The 21,184-nt window shown below is 43.8% G+C and overlaps 1 protein-coding gene across 1 annotated transcript; it reads right to left on the bottom strand.

Annotated features, from left to right (window-relative positions):
* Nucleotides 1-694: 694 nt before the first annotated feature.
* ly75 (lymphocyte antigen 75) lies at nucleotides 695-19,724 on the bottom strand. The gene is made up of 35 exons (XM_076047629.1): nucleotides 19,413-19,724; nucleotides 18,036-18,413; nucleotides 16,353-16,526; nucleotides 16,039-16,200; nucleotides 15,322-15,441; nucleotides 14,326-14,469; nucleotides 13,090-13,290; nucleotides 12,808-12,968; nucleotides 12,020-12,127; nucleotides 11,594-11,682; nucleotides 11,293-11,462; nucleotides 10,703-10,902; nucleotides 10,375-10,517; nucleotides 9,972-10,050; nucleotides 9,727-9,789; nucleotides 9,079-9,202; nucleotides 8,852-8,887; nucleotides 8,599-8,768; nucleotides 7,997-8,064; nucleotides 7,778-7,854; nucleotides 6,824-6,960; nucleotides 6,618-6,726; nucleotides 6,324-6,484; nucleotides 5,891-6,020; nucleotides 5,285-5,505; nucleotides 5,047-5,209; nucleotides 3,943-4,107; nucleotides 3,735-3,857; nucleotides 3,431-3,616; nucleotides 3,126-3,349; nucleotides 2,344-2,551; nucleotides 2,050-2,211; nucleotides 1,849-1,965; nucleotides 1,172-1,354; nucleotides 695-941 (listed from the first exon to the last, which is right to left on the bottom strand). Exons 1-35 carry the CDS (start codon nucleotides 19,513-19,515, stop codon nucleotides 769-771), a joined length of 5,232 nt encoding a protein of 1,743 aa, XP_075903744.1. The 5' UTR covers nucleotides 19,516-19,724; the 3' UTR covers nucleotides 695-768.
* Between the last annotated feature and the right edge of the window lie 1,460 nt (nucleotides 19,725-21,184).

Genomic DNA, 21,184 nt, shown 5'->3' on the forward strand with positions numbered 1-21,184 from the left:
TGATTTTAAAAAAAAGAGGCACTCGTAAGATTTACAACAGCGACAAAGGCTTTGTCCAGTTTGAAGGCACAGTCCAAACGAGATGCATTTCACTGACCACAGTCCAACCTGACCATCCATCCGTCAGTTTCATCACAACCTGCTCAAGATGTAATAATATAATATTATTATATTATAATAATAAAAAAGCACGCTAGACAAAGTTGTTGGATTGAAATTAAAGTTTCAAAATTGTTTGTGTGGCCTGTGTCAAGACATAAAGAATTCTTTGGTTGTCGTTCTGTGATAAACTCAAGGTTCTGACTGACATTTTAAAAGGTGGAGCGTTCACACCCAATGTGTACAGTATCAATCCGCTGCAAGAATGGTTTGATTGTTGGTCTGTAGTCACGTGTAGCCAAGTGCAACTGAAGGGGGGGGGGGGTGTTTCGCATTAGCCCGCATTTTTTCTTTGACCTCCCCCGCCCCCCTCCCTCTCTCCCTCCAAGCAACAACAGCAACACAAAAAGTCTCCTAACTAAAACACAACTCCATCATTCCAAACAGGAAGCCTCAGTCCTGGAACACTTTTAAAACAACCCAAATAAGAATTTTGGTGAAAATTATTCAACAATATTTACAATATAACTCCATGAAGTCACTGAGCGGGAACAATAAATAATTTTTCTTTTTTTTGAAAAAAAAAAGAAGAAGAAAAAAAAAAAAAAAAGATCAGTTGTATGGCATCAGGCACGTGGATACTCCCTGAGGCTGACTCTGGCAGCGAGCTCAGTCTGTGTAAATCCCGGTGGTGGTGTCCGAGTCGTCGAACGTCCTCTCGTAGCGCACGCTGGAGGAGAAGTTGCTTCTCTTCTTCTTGTAGATGTAAAAGGCCACAGTCAGCAGGAGGAGGATGAGGATGGTGATCAGGAGGCCCAGGGCCACTGGGGAGCCTGAGGAGTCTGCGGAGAGAAGATCCAGCGGGTGGTTAAACCTCTGGTGCTCGGCCCTGACGGGGGCCAGACGTCGCGTTTCACTGTGATTTGAATGTAAAGAGGGTTTGAACTGGCAAGTTGGCACTGAATCTCCATTAAACCGGGTGCTGGAACTCCTATTAAGGCTTCATATAACGGCACCTGCACCACGAGCACCTTCCGCCTTGCCAACAAACTGCCTCCCTCGTGCTACTCACCGACTTGAGTCTTGCAGACGACGCGGCTGTAGCTGCCAGTGCAGCTGACGCGCTTCCAGGTGCCTTCACTCGCCGTCATCATGACGCTACACTGAGGCCTCGGCCACCGGTCGTTGTTGGAGTCGGCAGTGTCCCAGTTGGTGAAGGTCAACGTGGAGCCGTCCAACCAGGACGATGCCTTCCCTGGAAGAGGTGCGGCGGGCAAGAACAGTTTATTATTAGGCGACTATTATATTTCCTGCATGATGTTGGTTAATGGCCATCACTCCTCAATCTCTTTGAAGGTCAAGTGTGTAATCTTTGGAGATTTTGAAGAAGAAACAGCGACATCAGTGGTTGCATTTTAGATTGCAGCGTCTTTCACTCTCACTCCCCCCTTCTTGAGTTTGCCAGTGAACTACGGTCAACTACGGTAAAAATCATAAATCAAGCCAAATATTACACAGTGGACCTTTAAGATGATACAGCAGGAACAGTGCTGCACATTCTCAGGCCAGCAAGACATCTTCTCATCATGGGAAGAGGCAAAGAGGCAAAGAGGTGTGAAAGACTTTGGCAGGATGTCTGCAAAAACCCACTGCAGCTCATGTGGGCAGACCTCAGGGCTGCTTAAACATCCCACTTATTTTGTCAGGGTTTGTGGTAAACATCACTTTCCTGCAACTACTTGAAGTTACCTTCAACACTGAACTCCAAGCCCAGCCACACTCTGTTGGTTGCAAAAGGGTCGTTGTTGATGTACTTGGACACAAACTTGTTCTCTTCTGTGCTCTTTATGGTCAACATCTCAGCACCTGAAAAGTGCGAGAGACGGCACGTTTGAAGCCACTTCAGACAGAAACTAATGTCAACTATGGACGTGAACAACTGCAACCCACCCATCCTCTGACAGATGCTCTTGGCCGTTGCCATGTTGTACACACTGTAGTTGTAGAAGCTGGTGTTGAAGAGGTAACAGTGATCCTGGTGCTGCACCCACATGGACCTCCCTCCGTCCTGACGGCACTGATTGGCCTCTGGCGCAGCTTGCAGTCTGGCTCCTTGGTTAAAATGGTGCACACACGCAAAAAGTTGTGTTGTCGTCAGTGACCTTTGACCAACTTTGACATGTTGCAGAGGAATCAGCAAGTTCTCCTCTTTTCTGAAGTGAGGTGGTGTGACTGGCGGCTTACTCTGGGAGGGTGTGTTGACGGTGGAGGTGTAGCAGACGGCTCCTTCCGCCACAGCGTTGCAGCTGCTCGTCATCCAGTCGCCGGCAGGAGTCACAAAAACACACTTGGTCTCTGGCTTTTTCGAACCATCGTCCTCCTCCAGGTCAGACATACTGACACGGAAATCATACATCGTTCCATCGGACCATTCCAGGGATGAGTTGGTAGTCTGCGTTGTCAGAGAGAGTCACAGTTAAAGTCCCAGCGATTGTCACATCCCAAAGGGTGCGAAATGCGTCCGCTGCATTCGACCCATCATCCCCTGAGGGAGCGGTGGGCAGCAACTCACTGGGTGATCGAACCCCCCAGGTCCAACCCCTGAACACTGTGTTCAGCAGGCAACAGTTATCTACACAGGCTCCTATGGATTTAAGAGGGGATGGATCTTGCAGCCAGCACACTTGGAGAATGTTGAGCAAGTATGCCAGCATATTTCCATTGACACAGCTGCATGATCACGAATCACTATACTGCCATGCCGGCAGTTTGTGACATTAATGAGCAATTCAATGGATATTAGGAAATAATCAATATGTGAACAAGTTTTATAAATAGAAGAGTGACAAGAAAATTATTTTTTGGTTTTGTTTCCTCCATATATCAACTAGTCTTAGATCTTTTATGAGTTCAGTCAGCTTTTTCCTTGTCCGTACACGTGGGGTATCAGTTCCACCGAGCCGATCCATTATTGGTTCTGAAGTTAGTCGATTGATTTGGACTCAAATCTAATAATAACTGCTTACGTCTTGACTGGACAAGCCGATCCAGAGAGGGAAGCCGTCGGTCTTGATGATTTGAGCGATGTGTGAGCTGTGGTTCCTGTCGTGCACACTGGCCAGGTGTCCTCCCAGCTGTCCACACTGCTGCAGGGCCTGGTACCAGTTCACGGGCTGGGTCAGAACCTTGTACGTCAAATTGTTGTACATCTGATAATCTACCGTGGACTTGTTGTACTCCTCTTTGGATTCTAGACAGGAAGAGTTGGACATTTTTTAGTGACGGGAGCAATAGACACAGGTCACGCCTACAGGTTCGAAGCCACTCCTACCGTTGTCCAATTTGCAGGTGACAATGGCCATTTGTTTGAAGTCTGAGAATGATTTTTTGTCCGAGATGAGAATCCACTTTCCACTCAAAGAGAGTCCGGCCATAAAAGTGTCGTTTACAGTCGGTCTCCCTTGCTGCCAGTTGGAATACTGGACAGTGGTGCCGTCGTACCACTTCATCTGGTTATCTGGAGCAGGAAAAAGCCAGCGTGAACTTGACAGACAACATCATACATCATCTTGTGCAAGTTAGAAACGGCTCACAAATGCAAGTTTCATTTTCACTGAAACTACTTCAACACATACTGCTGGGATCTTGGAACATGCCCAGCCACACGAACTTGGCCAGGTTGCGGAAGGGCACAAGCTGCTGCCAGATGAACTCATTCTCCTCTGCGTTTCGGACTGTCAGAATGACTGCTTTCTCATCTGAAACAACAACGCTTGGTCGTGAGACGGCCACTCCACTCTGCCGCTGCTCCGACTGCACGAGAGACTTGTGTCTAATTCCCACCCAGCTGTCTGCAGGTCTCCTGAATGTTGTTTTTGTCAACCTGTTCCCATCGGTTGACCACCAGCTGGAAGGAGTAGCAGTTGTTCTTGAAGGGAATCCAGTTTGGGCCGTTGATCTTATGAGGGCACTTGACGGCGACATCATCTGGTGTGATGGTGACCACTTCTGAAAAAAAAAGAAATTAATGAATAAATAATTTGGGTTCATTACACGTTATTCAAGGCACCCATTGCGCTCACACACAAACCAGCATTCAGTCTTGTAGAGATGAAAAGCTTGAATCGACTCAAATCAATTCAATAAATTCCTCGATTGCAATTTTCCTGAATCAATTCTTTGTTTTTCCAATTTGGCAGCTTCTAATCATCGGTTCCACTGCTGTCGTGTACATGATGCCAGCAAAGACATTTTTCTTGAGTAAGTAATTAGACTTCCACAAGGACATTTCCATTACAGTTAAGTATGGAAGGACATGCTGACTGCAAAAAAAGAATATATTTATCTTCCGTCTCATCTTATTAATCAAAGAACAGAAGGCAACAAAACTCTGGCTTCCAGATTTTAAAAAAAACACAGACACAGTTTTATACACGTGTTGTCAACATCTCGTAGCTCACTGTATCTACTGGAGTGTGAGTCAGGACACATATTTCAATCCAAATCCAACCAAACACTGCTTTGACCAGCCAGTCAGACTGAGGCTCCCTCAGCTCACGGCTGAAACAGTGTTTGCGTCATGCTTCTGTTCTGACTACTGCACGTGTCCTGTTAACGAGGTGTGTCGAACCCAAACACAAAACAAATGTATTCCAAACCCGGTCGGACCTGTCGGGTACAGTTCAGGTATCCCCACTATGACCCTCAAGAAAAGCTTTGGTATGAGATGTCAACATGGCCCAAGATTGGAGCTGCTTTTGTCTTGAAAGGCCTGCAACCAGCAGTATATTCTAATTTAATCTGACAACACAGTGCTGCACTGGTTGGCAGTGTCACATCACAACAACAAGGTTGCAGGTTCTTCTTTGCTTATCTGTTTTTTTCCTCATCTCTCCTTGTACTGATTTGCAGCTGGATGTTGTTGTTGTTGTTTTTTTTTTATCTCACCGTGCCGTTTGTGGCAGATGGCTCCTCCCAGCTCCTCCTCACACTCCGTGGCCTTCCAGAAGCCGTCGGTGTCAAGGTAGACACACGAGCCACTGGTGTCATCCGGAGACCAGCGGCTGAATACGGTGTGGCTGTGATCAGTCCAGCGGTAGTGGATCCCTTCCTGGACGCAAAAGTCAACACTTGACATCCAGAACGAAGTTGCACAAGAAAACCACAGGAAAACACAAACACTCACGTCCTCACTGAAGAGTCCGATCCACATGGGGGTACGTGCGCGGTTGACGTGCACGGTGAGGACAGACTGTATGAAGGTGTCTGCCACACTTGCCAAGGCCATGTCTCTACTCATGCACTGCTCCAAGGCCTCAAACCAGGTGAGGTTTTGAGGCAGCAGGAGGAATGTGTGGTTGTTGACGGTGAAGGGCTCTGTGGCGATGAAAGGCTCCTCCACTTTATCTGAAAGGAGAGAGACGCGCATTAAAACAACGTCAGGTTAATGTCGACATACTCGCTGTCCCTCCAGTTCATGGAAACAAGCGGATTTATCTCTGCTTTGTCTGAAGCTCAAATGTGTTTTTGAACATTTCACATCATTCAATGAAGAGTTTGTGGTTGAAACGTGACGAAAAACTCAAAGACAACGACAGCGGGGGAAAAAAAATGCCTTGATTACATTTTCAAATGTATTGTCCCAAGTTGGCATAGGCACTACAGTGCAATGAAAATTGGAAATCACATCAGCAGCAAATTAATTTCAGATGAGGTCTTTTGATGTAATGGCTCTCTCAAGCAATATCAGGCTACGCAGTAACCGTATTATGCACAAGCTGCTGTAACGTACCTGCATAGTGCTGGCAAACTGACAGATGGTTGAGGCGTGAGCAGTGAGTATAGTCCCAGGTGCCCATCATGGCAGAGTTTGGGTTATTCATCATAAAAGCACAGAAGTCAAAACTCTCTGGATCCAAAGACTACAAGGAAAAAAAAACACAGCAAAGATTCAGATGGCAGGGAGTCGGTTCAGTTTTCAAGGTCGCGCCGACCTCTGGGTGCTCACAATGCTCAGACTGTGCACCAAGCATCTGTGTTACTCATGTTGTATCTGACCCATGTCAATAATGGTCACGGATGAGCTTTGACTATTTAGCGAAACAAATTTCAAAATAGTAGAAGATTACGGCCGTCTCAGTTAAACCGTAGATGCATTCCAGGTGCACCTCCTTGCATGTGTTGTGGCACAGATCAACAACTTTGTCAAGAGAAGTCAAACTTACATTGACTTTGACAACCCTCTGCATTCCTACAAGCAGCGGGTTAAAGTTGACATAGTCAACTGGAGACTGATCGAGCCACTCCATGTCTCTGAGATGGATTTTCAGGCCGATCCATACTCTGTCCATGTTTGTCATTCTTGGCAAGAGGGTCGTGATGAAGTCTGAAACACAAATGCACGATGGTTTGTGATTTTATACGAGCTGAAAAAAAAAAAAAAAAAAAAAACAAGCATAACTTTCAAGTCACCAACGCACACTCTGGTAAATCAAAGCCAATAGAAGAGCACGACCCACCTTGCTCCACCTGATCAGATATAGTGATCAGTGTTCCTCTCACTGATTGACAGTCCTCGTTGGCATACTTAAAAGTCACAGGCTTCATACTCATCATCAGCGTGTAGCACTGCAAGGTTGAGATGAAACACCATTGATGGACTCTGTTGTTGGGTGGCGCGCCATGGTTCAAATAGTGCATTTTAAAACATTTTGTGGAATGGAACCTTATTCCTGAAGGCTATGGAGCCATTTCCACAGGGGAGGCCTCCTGGCTGAGGGTCCAGAGGGTTCACCTCCACTGATGTGATGTTGTGTTTCTCACACACAAAGGGCAAGCGCTGCTGGCACCTGCTGTCAAAGCCTGCCAGTGAACACAAAGTGAATGTGTTATATTATGATGTAGATGTGTTGGGCTTGTTGAGAAATATTAATCAAATGAAGGGGCTGTGCATCAACGACTAATTGCATTGTGTTGATTTAATTTTCAATCACTTACCAGTCAAAGCAAATAAAAAAAAAAAACAATTGCTCTGTTCTTTTTCACTTACATGAACCATAAATAAATACGGATAAAAACTACAGTTAATCAGTCACATAAATGTAGTTCACATCCATTTTGAACTGAAAATTGTGTTTTGTCATTTTGTTCTGAGATCTCACTCAATTTGAGTTGTGCATGGACAACACAACCTTGACTTTGAATGACGTTGAAAATCTGCTGAAATAGTTGAAATGTAGAGAGAGACCGATCACTTTAACTTGGAAACAGATTCAGCTATAGGACTGAGGAACACTTGCATCTGGTGAAATCAAATGGTATCATCGTTTAATTAAAAAAAAAAAAAAAAAAAGACTGATAATGTGCAATGAAAATAGTTTCCTTTGGCTGTTTTGTTATTGAGTTGAATTGAGCACAAAACAAAAATGTCCTGATGGAGCAACAGAAAACGATGTCACATTACGGAAAACAACTGATTTTGTTTTTTTAAATATTTGTTTCAATGCTGATCAAAGAAAACGCTACTGACAAAAAAATGATTGCATATGATTTCTTGTCTTGTATTGTGCAGCACACGATAGGAGTCAGTGTGACTACCTTCACATTGAATGCAAATTACACCCTAAGCAGATCAGACCGGAATATGTTTCTGGCGACGGCTCGAGCAACAGGAACTCACGCGGGGAGGCAATTTCTGAGCTGATGGAGGTGCATCGGTCCCGGTAACGTGAGTAATACTCGTACAACTGCCTGTATCTAGAATGAAGGAGATAAAGGTCAACTGGAGTATCACACTGAATTGATCAACAAAGATAAGGCACTGTAAATATCTGCTTCATGCTGGGTTTGTAGACATGGCAGTTGGCTCCGAAGTGTGTCAGTTAAAAAAATGACTTACGACATGGGATATATCAGCGCATGCTTCCTGAGGTCAACCCACCACCGCTGTGTGGAAGACACTGATACCTATTCAAAAGATGCAGGCGTTAGAAGCACATAATGATGTCATACTACAACAAAAGCACCTCATTTGTGATCAATAAAGGGTTTGTGGTGAAAAAAAAACCCAGCCCTAATCCCATAACTATTGTAAAATAACAGGAATTAAATCACTGAGCTAATGACTGACACTTAAAAACTATATATAGTAAAGTACAGAACTGTTTTATATATATCCTGGGATTTCCCACAGTGCTACACAGACTGCACTATACAGGTAGCATGTGTTTGTCAAGTCATGTGGCTAACAGAGCAATGATTTCATTTTTTTTCATTTGTAAATCATTCCAAATAAAGGTCAATGATCGAGAGCGCCAACAACAAAATCTATTTCAGATCAGATTTTGGGAAAAACATCTCACGAGAAGTAAACATCATGCTTGGGAAGAATAAACACATGAATCCTGGTTCATTCCTGTTAAATCTCTCAGGAGTTGCAGCTACAGCAACAGAAATGGTCACCACAAAACCCTGTACAACCTCCATTCTCCTATCATTTACCTCTGCTAGGTGCTTGTGGATCCTTGCTGAAGCAGCTATGCTCTTTGGTTCTGCCAGCTTGCTGTCATTTGCTGTGCAAAAGAGCTGCGCTTCTTCAAAAGTAAGGAGAGGCTCATCCACAAACCAAAACTCAGTGCTGTCAAAAAAGACTGAGGTCTCGTGGTGGCCAACTGAAACACACAGCAAGCTCGTTGTGAATTCATGGCAGTGGTTTAAATATGACCCAGAGTAGAATACATTTTGAATCATTTACCTGGATTGTACCAGTCTGGATTCTTCGGTGTCTTTCCTGCATAAGCATCAATGAATAGAATGAAAATAGGATTAAAGGTGACAAAGCAGCACAGACAGACAGACAGACAGATAGACAGATAGACAGATAGACAGATAGACAGATAGATAGATAGATAGATAGATAGATAGATAGATAGATAGATAGATAGATAGATAGATAGATAGATATGTTGTGTGTAGACTTACCACGTGTTATTTGGCAGACCCACTCAAGCCGAGCTTCACAGTGAAAAGGCGTGGCTTGGAAGGGTGTAGGAGGCAAGTCGTGCATCAGAGACATTAAGAAATGTTTCAAGGAGGCCTTGGTCGTCTGATGAGGACACAAGACATATTCCAAAATATTAAAAACACAACCAAGAAATGATGCATTATCCAAAAACATTTTGCCACAAAAAAAATCATGATACCTGTGACTAACACTTGTAAAATGCACTTACTTTTCTTTTTGTAATTTCTCTGCATGGTTCTGACCTTTAGTATTGAGGACAGCCAGCGCTTTGTCTATCAGGCCCAATGTTGGTTTACAAGCACCCTGAAGCTCTCAGGGAACACTAAAACTAGTTTAATGATAGCAAAGGTCAGGGTCTGATTGTAAAGACGACGTACTTCATAAATGGGGTACAATGACTCAGCTGGCACTCCCTTCGATGTGAAGCCAAGACAACAGAGACAAATAACAATTGTCACTTTTCTGTGTGAAAGGTGACCTGACAGACGAGACGACAGGAAAACCTCTCGAAACAATCAGCGAGTCCGACCAATCGAAAACAATCTAGAAAACCTGAAATTAACGAAGCATCATAAAGTGGCAGTGGTCGTGGCTTGGCTTCTCACCTTGAAGGCAGTGCAGTCCCTGTCGTAGGCATCGTCCTCCTGGGGCAAGACCTCCATAGACACCTGTCAAAGAAAACAATGAAATACTGTAAAAACAAAACTCACAGTGAAACGTGTACTTCACAGATGACCAAACACGGACACTTATTTTAAAACCCTTCATAAAGTTAAATAGTCAACTATTGTTCTTGTCCTCTCATGCCATGACGTGGGGAGATTTGATTTCCAGTCAGGTTGATACTCACAGGCTGGCCGTTGCTCCACTGCCAGGAGCGATCAGCTGGGTCTCTCCTGTTCAGCCCGACCCAGAAGTACCGATCATCACTGCAAAAGGAACACAGGAACACAACACACACACACACACACACACACACACACACACACACACACACACACACACACACACACACACACACACACACACACACACACACTTCAATAAATTCATTAAAAAAAACAACAGTTTAACTGCCACTGGCTAAATGAGGAAGTAGGTCAGGGGATTCATGTTGAACACTCAACTCGAGCACTGAGCCTTTATGTGGACATTCATTGAATTTTGCGGTGAGCAGCTGTAAAGCAGCAGTTACACTATGTAGCGTGCGCGTGTGTGTGTGTGTGTGTGTGTGTGTGTGTGTGTGTGTGTACCTGATGCTCTCTCTCATGACTCTGTGCAGAGCCTTCATCTCATCCGAGCTTGTGAAGCTGGGCAGGTTGGCTCCAAGAGCCCGACAGAACCTCTCAGCTTCATCCCAGGAGCGTTTCCTGCTCACTCGTTCCTTATGAAACACCTAAGAAGGTCAAAGGAAGATTTACAATGCAACCAACAATAAAAGAGCTACACAAAAACCATAGACACGACTACAACAAATCCTGTTGTCAACACAGGTGGATTATTTATTTTAAAAACATTAAATAAATCATGACGATCAATCTATGGTTTTGATTTGAATGGTGAAAATGCACACACACACACCTTGTAGCAGTATGGGATGCCAGGTTTGGAAACCCATCCGTTCGGACATGTGGCATTCAGGTCGGGTTCTGGCTCCGGTTCTGGAGGTGGACCGAGGTCTATTCTACAAATGGTACCGGCCTTAAACAGAGAGCAGTTCTTCACCTCCCACTTGCCCAAGGGTTTTGCTGTGGACATGACTGCACAGCCTTCATACCGCGCTGGAGAACACAAGAAGTCCGAGCACAAGGGACTTTAGTTTGCTGCACTGAATGGAAAACTGAGAATTGGCTTTTTGCAATGAAAGAAACCAATGTTTGTTTGTTTGTCATCTGTTATCTATCTTAGATAGATATGTTTTGTATATTCAAGGTAGATAGGTAGACAGATAGATAGACAGATAGATAGACAGATAGACAGATAGACAGATAGACAGATAGATAGATAGATAGATAGATAGATAGACAGATAGATAGATAGAGTGTTCCATAGATCACATTGCATTAACAGAGTTTCTAAGTATGACAAATTCTTATATCCAGTCCATCCAGACTTGTGCCATATCTACAGCACCCATGCAGTGCGACAGCAGCAGTTTAGTTTTGACTTACCAGGTTCAAACCAACCCCAGTTGGTGTATGTAACCATCTCAGTGGAGCCGTTCCGGCCCTGCCACCGGTACTCCCCTGTGTTCTTCAAGTCCTGCAGTCCAATCCAAAAATACTGAGTCTCACTACCGATCTGCTCTCCCAGCAGACGGCTGATGAACGCCTGCTCAAACCTGCAATGAAAAAGTGAACGTGAGAGACTTCTTTCCTGTCCAAACTCCCAAAAAAATAGGATTTTTTTTCTAAAGAGTCACAGTGCGCTTCATAAAAAGGCACAAAATAAGTTGGCCAACATCGGACCCACCTGTTTCTAACGGTCATGTTACACTGATCTTTGAAGGACACCTGAGTGACGTTGATCTGATAGCAGGAGTTGCCGTGTCTTTTCCAGCCCTGAGTGACAGAAAGGCTCGTTTTCAAAATTATAGTGACTGCATTTACACATCTCTCCACAGCAGCTCGCAGAGCCACACATCTCACTGCAGTCAATTGATCACTGCAGATGAGTGCAGTGCAGGTGTAGCGCAACAGCCACTTCTTAATAAACCTGCAGACCAGACACAATTCCTGCTGTGTAGAGTTGTCTAGTTTGTCCAAACTCTTACCTGCATAAGATATTTCTAAGGCTACTGCTGTTGCTCCAAAAAAAAAAAGAGGAAATATGACCACGGTAAATTTCCCTTAAAACAAACCCACAGATGCACATCATTCAGAACGTGGCTCAACACACCTGCTCGGCGGGGCATCCAGGCTCTGTCTCCGATTCTTTGACTTCCCCTTTCTTCTGACACATGAAAGGCAGCTTGTCTGTGCAGTCGCCGAGCCGCCATCCATGATTCTGTGTAAGAAACGAGCAGAGCAGATGACGAGAAGGAAAAGAGAGACCGTTCACACAGGCCCACCGCAGGGGTTATTTTGTTGATGAAAAGTTTTCGTCATAGTTATCGTCAATGACTGAATAAAAATTTATTCACTAGGACTATGACGACGAGGAGGCGTGTGGACATTTTCGTCAACGGATAACAACGAGGGGAAAATGTCTGCCAGAGACGACGTCCAATCAGAGCTCATTTCGTTTGTGGAAGGAAATGACGATTTAGAAAGTAGCAGGAGGGGTTGGGAAGAAAACCAATGGGAGCAACGTGGTCTGCTACAAACCAGATTGAGACCAAATGTCAACACCGGGGGGGAAGAGGCGACGGGATATGAAAGAAAAACACTTTGTAAAAACTGTGGCGCAACAATATCAGGAACTCAATCTACCGTCATTTTAGTCGACTAAAATGATTATGATATTTCGTCAACTAAACCTAAAACAATTTAGATGATTAAAACGTAATCAAACGTTGCTGTCAAAATGAACACTGGCCCATCGCAAGGGGAAGCCTGAAGCAATGGGCAGCCTTACGCAGTGACACACACACACACACACACACACACACACACACACACACACACACACACACACACACACACACACACACACACACACACACACACACACACACACACACACACCTCTCCAGAGTAGAAGACACAGCTGCTATCCACAGTGGGCTGCTGCGGCTGGTCTGGCAGCCAGTAAGTGAAGGTGACGGGGGCTTCGTCGATCCACCTGAACACTGTGGTGTTGCTGCCAACACCAATCAGACCGATCCACACGTCCAGAAACTGACCATCTGGTGGACGAGACGTGAGCACATGTCGGGTTGGGACTCTGGGACAGAATGTCAACTTCGACTCCAGCAAATTCTTCTCATTATGAGTTCTTTGATGTTTATTATTTTATTTTGGTCTTACTTGCATGAAAGTTGGTGCTGACCATCTCTATACTGTCGATGGAGTGGAAGGTGGCGAGGGAGCCTCCTCCCCCATCTTCCTCTGTGCACTGCTGCAGGGCATCGTGGAAGCTGAGAGGCCTGTTCCTCACCAGCTTGTAACACCAGCCGTTCCACGGGGCCCAGCCCTCAGCGCACAGCGTTTCTTTATACGCAGAAGTTTCTGTCGGAATGGAGAAGAACGCAGATCACTCGGGAGCTCGCAGCAACTCCAGGGTCTTCGTCACAACTAGACAAAGCATGAATGAGTGGATCATTGTCGAGGTTGACAACGAAATGAAGTGCCAACCATTGGTGCTGTAGAACATACTAAATAGACACTAAAAATGAGTCATAAAACAGAATAATAATAAAAAAAAAAAACACCCATAGCGTATTGCACATTTCCATTATTGCACACAATGTTATAGTAAATGTGTTACAGAAAGAGAACACAGGCCGGTGTCACGTTTCAATATTGCACAGGTGGAAGTTGGCAGTATTTAACTTGTTCACAGCAGTTGGATAAAAACAGTTTTTCAGTCTACTGGTTTTCCATCTAATGGCCCCACCCCCGTATGGAAACTGCTGCGAAAACGAAAGAGAAAGTTAAAAACTGCGCTCGCAGCAGCGCACACGGCTGTTCTAGGGGTTGTGGAGCAAGAAAGAAAGAAAGAAAGACAGAAAGACAAAAAGACAAAAAGAAAGAAAGAAAGAAAGAAAGAAAGACAGAAAGAAAGACAGAAAGAAAGACAGAAAGAAAGAAAGACAGACAAAAAGACAAAAAGACAAAAAGAAAGACAGAAAGAAAGAAAGAAAGAAAGAAAGAAAGAAAGAAAGAAAGAAAGGATCAAATCACCGGCCGTCTATTGAAGACCGCTGGACTAAAGATTTCAAATCGGCCGTCTCAAGGTGATCAGAGTCAGGCTTGGCTATTGTGGGCAGGAGAGCAGACTGCTGCTCTGTATACATGCAACTGCAATGAGGGTTTTCTCCCTTGTGGGTTTTTTTCTTTGTCCATAAACAAATCTGTGTTTTTTTTACACTGTAAATGTGTTGCACTGACTTCACCTGCACTTAGAAAAGACATTGAAACCCCTTTGCCATCGTCTCTTTGTTTCCGGAACAGAACCTCGTTCACAGCGCAGTTAAGAACTACAGAGCAGCATCCTGTCTGATTTTTGAACTGCAGCCGCAGCAGCAGCAGCAGCTGACTTACCTGGTTTGGCTGCCTGAGAGGCGTTGACGCTCTTCTTGCAGACGTACGGCAGCCGCTTGTTGCAGGCCTCGGATTCATAGTTGGAGTTGCGGGAGTTGAACACGCCGCAGTCGGACTCAACAATAGTAGAGGGCACCGACACTCCTGCCAATGACATTCGCACACACACACAGACACGTCATACACAGATGGAATCCCACAGAGTGACTGTGAGAATCAATGCAATTCATTGTTTTTAACTCTGGGCCACCAAGAGCAAAGCTGACATGTTAGAAATGATGTCAACCACAGAAGGAAGTGAATTCAGAATTCTCAATAATGCAAAACGCTGATAAAATACAACTAAAATATATCAAATAAAAAAAAAACCTGCACAGACACAGCAACAGAAGGTCGTTTTAAGGTTTTCAACTTAGGAGTAGTAACTGCTTGTTTCATGACAACAATTCCAATGTCGCACTGTGTTAAAAAAAAAAAAAAAAGAATCAGGCACAATGGGCCTTTTTTTCCTCACTGGCCTCATTGTTTTGGTGACTAACAGTGAGCCAGTGCTGGAAAGAGGGGCAGCAGAAACCAGTTGACTTTGTTGCTTTGTCAGGACAAAAACAAACATTCTTGTTAAGTAATAAATGTTTATCCATGTTAAACTTCTCTGGCATCTTTAACAACAACCAAATGATTTTTTTATGGATTTGTATGCATTTGGGTGCACAAGACATGAAAAATCGAAGGGTTAAGTGAGGACAACTGGACTTGTTGTTCTTGAAGAAGTTTCACCTCTCCTTCAGTTCTTCAGAACAAGTCCAGTTCGCCTCTCCTTCTCCTTCTTCAGTGTTCAGAACTGAAGAAGCCTTTCGGATGAGAGGTGAAATGTTTTCAAGAAGTAGTCCAGCTGCCCTAACTTAAACCTTCTTCTTCAAGATGACCTGGATGAGTAATAATAGTAAGAGTGAAAAATAGAGTACAGCAGAGTCGATAGAGAGAAGGTGTGATTACCAGTTTGCCAGCGCAGGAAGGACAGAGGCGAGCCATCGGACCACTGCCAGCCCTGGGAGATGTCCAGCTGATGGAGGCCCATCCACATCCTCTCAGGCATCGTCTCCAAGCCTTTCGAAACTGCCCACAAGAAAAGCACTTGAAATATGATCCGCGATCGGGTGAATCATCAGGGCAATCTGTGATCCATCCAGACAACCCCAGAGATGCACACGGCCCTGAAGAAGAGAAACTGAGTGGTCTGCAATAGCTGGGATGCAGGAGGAGCCAACATCAACAGAACATCTGAGTCAGCCTGAAACTATGGAGAGATGATGGAGACTTTTCCAGACAGACCAAAACAGATGACAGTCATGCACATAATACTACTAAACTATTAACACAAGATAAGACAGTAGTCAGGTTCATTGTAATTCTAGAAGAGCAGTTCTACCAGTTTCCCAAGTAATCCCAATGGTCGATTTTTTTTTTTTTTTTTTTCCTTTGAATGATTTGACTGAGCTCAAATGTTACTACAGCTTTTTTTAATATGCCTTTGTGAAGCTTGTTTCATTTCCTTGTCAAATTGTGTTTGGAAACTAAAAGGGCCCCCTGTGGGATTTGGTTGATACTAATCCAAGAATGACTGTCAGAAAAACATCTAAAGTTTTTGGATAGGTTTTTGCTCTCTTATGCTTTCACTTGCACACACATAAACATAAAGTAAACCAGTCTCACTGTTCTTGGAGTGGAGATCGTCGGGTTTGGAGAAACTGAGGAGATCAGCTCCTTGACTGCGGCATGAATCCAGAGCTTCGTGCCAGGTCACAGCAACACCGGGGACAAACTCATAGCAGGAGTCTCCCTCCGATTCCACGAAGAGCGTCTGGCAACCCTCTTCTGCAAGGTCACAAAAAAAGATGTTTATTCTAAGCACACAGGAAAGTTTAAAAATGAATACTTTTGTGCAAAGCTTTAAGACTATGGGAAAAAGTGGAGGGAAAATAAATATGAAATATGATAATGTAAAAAGAAATAAGAATACAACATACCAGCTATCAGACAGTGCCCCGTCTTCCTGTCCTGATCGAAATCTGATGATGTGGCACACCAGGAGAGCCCAGGAAAATCTGCATCTGGGAGGCAGCCGTGATGCCAGCTCCCGTTGTATTTGAAGGGGAAGACGCAGGGACCGCCGAAAGAGTTCCCTCCAGTGGTGTGGATCACTGCAGAGCAAAAGAGGAAAGGGGGGCTTGTTAGTCTTTTGTAGACAAAGACCCAAACTAAATAAAGAGGACAGTCATAAACAAGACCACAGCAACAAAAGACATGAAGAATCTCTCTCTGGAGACGTTGCTGCAACAACATTTGTTTATCTCTGGGAAACAAAGAAAAACAGGGAGCGTTGAGATGGCAGGAAATCTAAGACTCAATACAGAACATCCCATTTTCTCAATCCCACTTGTAATTTTTTTTATCTCATCCTCTTGAAAATTGAAGCAAAGAGATTTGTAGCATGAGATAATCTCAACTGACTTTGAGCAAACATAAAAATACACAAGTGGAAAATGTCATTGGCATTTCTAGAACTGAATTCACTTCAGACGGTTACAATTTGGTCATATTGGAAAAAAAACTGCATGCCAGTGATGATTCGTGTCAGACCAGATTCTTATCAGATTCTGTGGAAAAACCAGAATGAAGCACGAGGACATGCGTCCGAGGCTGCGGAACAAAGCTGAAGCTTAGCACTGCTGCTGGCAACAATCTGCTGTCATCAGTTAATGTATAAATGTCAATGAATGAGCTAAACACTGGGTTTGAAAGACAGTTCATTTGAAACCCTACAGGTAATGTTACTGTCTAACAACCCAATGTACTTCAAAAGGTTAACAATTCTAACAAGGTCTGGAATCAAATCTTTGAAATATGTGTTAAAGACTGGAGCGACAATCAACCACCAGGCGGCTTCTGCTGAAATGTAGAAGAACCCGTTTGATCACATGAGTGTATACACAGCGGCCAGAATGACTCACAGGTACTTCCAAGCGACGACCGACCGCGTTGGCATCGATACGATCCCGATCTAATGGCGCTGATTCATTTCTTGCCTCTGAATACGGAAGCCCTTATCTGCTCCTCGGATCAGCGCAAAGGGCGTCTCAAAGCTCTCTGCCGCACTTAGACCTCGGCTATGGAAGCTTTTCTCCTCTTGTATCAAATCCATCCGTCCATCCATCTATTTTGAATACCCGCTTATTCCTGAACTCAGGGTTGCAAGGATCTGCTCACACACACACACACCTACGGACAATTTAGAGCAGGTGCAGTGGGCAAACTAAGGCCCGGGGGCCTTTAAGCGTATTAATCCAGCCCAGTATCAGTAGTCAGTAGTCAGCCAGTCATAAAATAGCTGTATTTCATCCATTTTGAGAGTAATTTCAATACAGAGATAAATACTGTGGGGCTCCAAAGACACTGATTTTCTCGTAACTTTGCTTTTGTTCATTTTTAATTGACAATAAAGCACATGTTTTCTACATATGCCAGAATATATTTTATTCTCCTAGAGGCGGCTCACCAAAACACTCCATCCATCTGCCGCTGCTCCGGCCCCTCTGTTACATTTTAGAATCCATTGTGGCCCCACCAGTCAAAAGGTTTGCCCACCCCCTGATTTAGAGTTCCCAATTCTCATATCAAATCAAGTTTAACAAAATAAAAGCTTGACTTACCACGGTAGGGCTCGTGGCAGATGTTACGCTGAGATCCTCCTCGCAGCCAGGTGTCGTTAGACTCGCGTTTGGTCGTCACCTGGTCCTTGTCGTCGGCCACGGCCAGGGTCATCTCGTAGGCGGTGTACACCACTCCGTCCAGGCAGCGCCACCACAGCAGGATGTTGGAGCCGCAGTCCACCAGCGACAGCGTCTTGCTGGCCACGTTGAGCGCCAGGCACAGGGCTGTGTCCACGTGGTACAGGCGGTGATCCGAGCCCCACTTCCACAGCTGGGACCTGCTGCTCGGGTCACACACGGCGAGACTCGGGTCCAAGGAGGCTCCTGTGCCCAGGCATTTCCCTGTGGCCGAGTGCTGGATGGTGAAGGCATCCTCATCTGTGTTCAAGGAACAAAAGAAGGTGGAGAGTGGATCAGAGTTTGAGCACAAGCACAATTACAACAGAGAAATTGTTTGAATACTGATGTAGTTGATAGTAGTTTGATGGTTTTTTTTTTTTTTGGTTTTTTTTTGGCCATTCAAATGAAGAAGAATGCAGAAAAGTTTAGATTTCATCATATGTGATGTTATTTTTATGGAAATATTGAAAATCACTCAAAAAACAAAAACATATGTATAATGGAGACATTAATAACTTGTTTAAAGTATTTATTCTTATGTTTATTGATAACAGGATATTCCATGTTTATACTTGTTTATCTCTTTTTTTTTTTTTCTTCATTAAAGTAATATAGCTAAAATGTATTTAATACCTAAATAATAAGGTGAATAAGTTCATGGCGCAGGATTGACATTGAAAATACAGGAGAACGTTTAAAAACGAGACACATTTCAAAACCGAAAGTGTAACAATGCTGCGTCACTGTTGGGTATCGCAGTAATAAAAGATACGACTCGATACACGCAGTAGGTGGTCTTCAAAATAAAAGCGTGTGGTTCGCAACATGGAACTTCAGAGTGAAGGAGAGATGGAGGGAGGGCGGCTGGGATGAGTGTGCACAATGTTTGAGTGGTCACATCACTGTGGTGCGGCATCACAATCACCGAATGCAACTGAGAAGCAGCACCATGAAACTAAAGACTCGGTTTGTTTGTTTCAACCTTCGCGAGCCAGTGTGTGTGTGTGTGTGTGTGTGTGTGTGTGTGTGTGTGTGTGTGTGTGTGTGTGTGTGTGTGTGTGTGTGTGTGTGTGTGTGTGGCCATTGTCCCCCGGCTTGTGTCGTCGCACTTCTTCTGAGTACCAAGTCATTTCCTCCTAACACGTATGGTCGTGGCTATTGCGCAGGAACTCGCCGATAAAAATAACGAAGTGACAGAAGGAAGAAGCAGAAGTAAGAAGTACAGTGTCGCAAGTTAACGTGGTGACTCAGCCCTACCTGGAACAACATTAGCCGGCGGCGAACACGTCCCCAAGAAATCAGTTGACTTGAACACAGTCACCAAACAAAGGCAAAGTGTCGCTCTGGAGATTTTCTGCATGGTCACGGTTCCGTCTTGCTGTTGGCTTCATCAAAAGACTCTGGGACTCCCGGAGAGTTTCACCGCGAGCACAGGCCGCCCTCTCGCTCGCTCGCTCGCTTCCTCGACCTCCGCACGAAATGTGGAACGACAACAAGCCTCAACCTAGTTCGCTCAACTGTCAGTTCTATCGTCCTGTCCCGCTTCGATGATAAATTCGAAGTCGCTTCAACCACGACGAACAGCAGCTCTTCCGGTTTGCCTTTCAGAATAAAGTGTGCTGTTGGCGTGGGGTGCGGGTTAAACCGGGGAAACTAAGGGCGTGTTTACATTGCCTCGCCTCGCCTCGCCACGGTACGGTACGGTACGGTACGCCTCGGTACGATTGGGTTTTCATTGGCTCTGTGATCACGAGACCGTGGCCGGCATCATTTCTGTGCGACACACAACAGCGCAGCAATGGACAAAGTAGAGGATGTTTAATACCTGCTGCTCGGTCAACAACACAATAATCATAACAACAACAACAACAGCAATAATAATAATAATAATAAACTACTCAAATTAAGCGATTACAATGCTGAATGTTGGTAGGCTACTTATGTGTGTGTGTATATACACACACACACACACACACACATATATATATATATATGTATATATACATATATATATATATATATACATATATATATATATATATACATATATATATATATATATATGTATATATATATATATATACATATATATATATATATATATATATATATACATATATATATATATATATATATATATATATATATATATATATATCTTCTCTACTTTACACATACTACTCTACTAATTATGTTGAAGGACATTTTTTTATTATTATTATGCTTTGTTTGTTTAATTGATTGACTTCAATGAACAGGACCGTGAGGTTAATCAGGTAGCGATGTTAATTCTAGCACGAAAACGTGATGATGATGATGAGCACGAAAACGTGTACTTTTATTTTGAAGACACGATCATTTCTTTTCCAATTTAGTTCCTGTTTTCCCTGCAAGTTTCAGTTCTTTTGCTTTTACATCGCTGCAATTGCTCACTCCACGCCCACTCCACTGTAGGCGCTTGTCGCGCGCGCGCACACACACACACACACACACACACACACACACACACACACACACACACACACACACACACACACACCTTTATTTAGGCCAATAGCTGTTGTAGACATTCCAATGGCTTGTAATGTTTATGGTACATTGTGCATTTAGTGATCCTACTTTTTCCATTACAGTTCAGTGGTGTTTAAACTCAGAGGGGGATGTCTATGAATTTTTTTAAATAAATTTTCTGATTGGTCAAGGAGCCAACATCTTAAATATTTTTTTAAAAGATGTTCGTTCAGCTAAACAACAAATATCTTGCTACTTCTTCCTAAGAAGGTTCACCATGTTCACCAAGTTTAAAAAGATGTTTTTCATCATCAAAACGATCAGTCAGATTCACAGCTTTTCTCTGTTATTATATAAACCATTATAAATATATAAACAATTTATTTTCAGATTGGTTTTATAAGTGATACCGGCAAAGGTGTCATACCAGATAACAAATTCAACAGCAACTCAACAAAATATACTGAAAGGTGTCCTTATTACCGTAATTTCGATATTAGTGTCTTGTTATATCCCAT

Source organism: Nelusetta ayraudi, unplaced genomic scaffold, assembly GCF_046127955.1.
Source record: "Nelusetta ayraudi isolate G7.1 ecotype Tasmania unplaced genomic scaffold, CSIRO-AGI_Nayr_v1 ptg000005l, whole genome shotgun sequence".
NCBI lineage: Eukaryota > Metazoa > Chordata > Actinopteri > Tetraodontiformes > Monacanthidae > Nelusetta > Nelusetta ayraudi.

Coding starts and splice junctions, on each gene's coding strand:
- ly75 (XM_076047629.1), bottom strand. CDS start 19,515: ATGCAGAAAATCTCCAGAGCGACACTTTGCCTTTGTTTGGTGACTGTG. Junction 13,291..14,325: donor CTCTCAGGCAGCCAAACCAG/GTAAGTCAGCTG, acceptor CCATTCCGACAG/AAACTTCTGCGTATAAAGAA. Junction 7,855..7,996: donor GCGCTGATATATCCCATGTC/GTAAGTCATTTT, acceptor CCTTCATTCTAG/ATACAGGCAGTTGTACGAGT.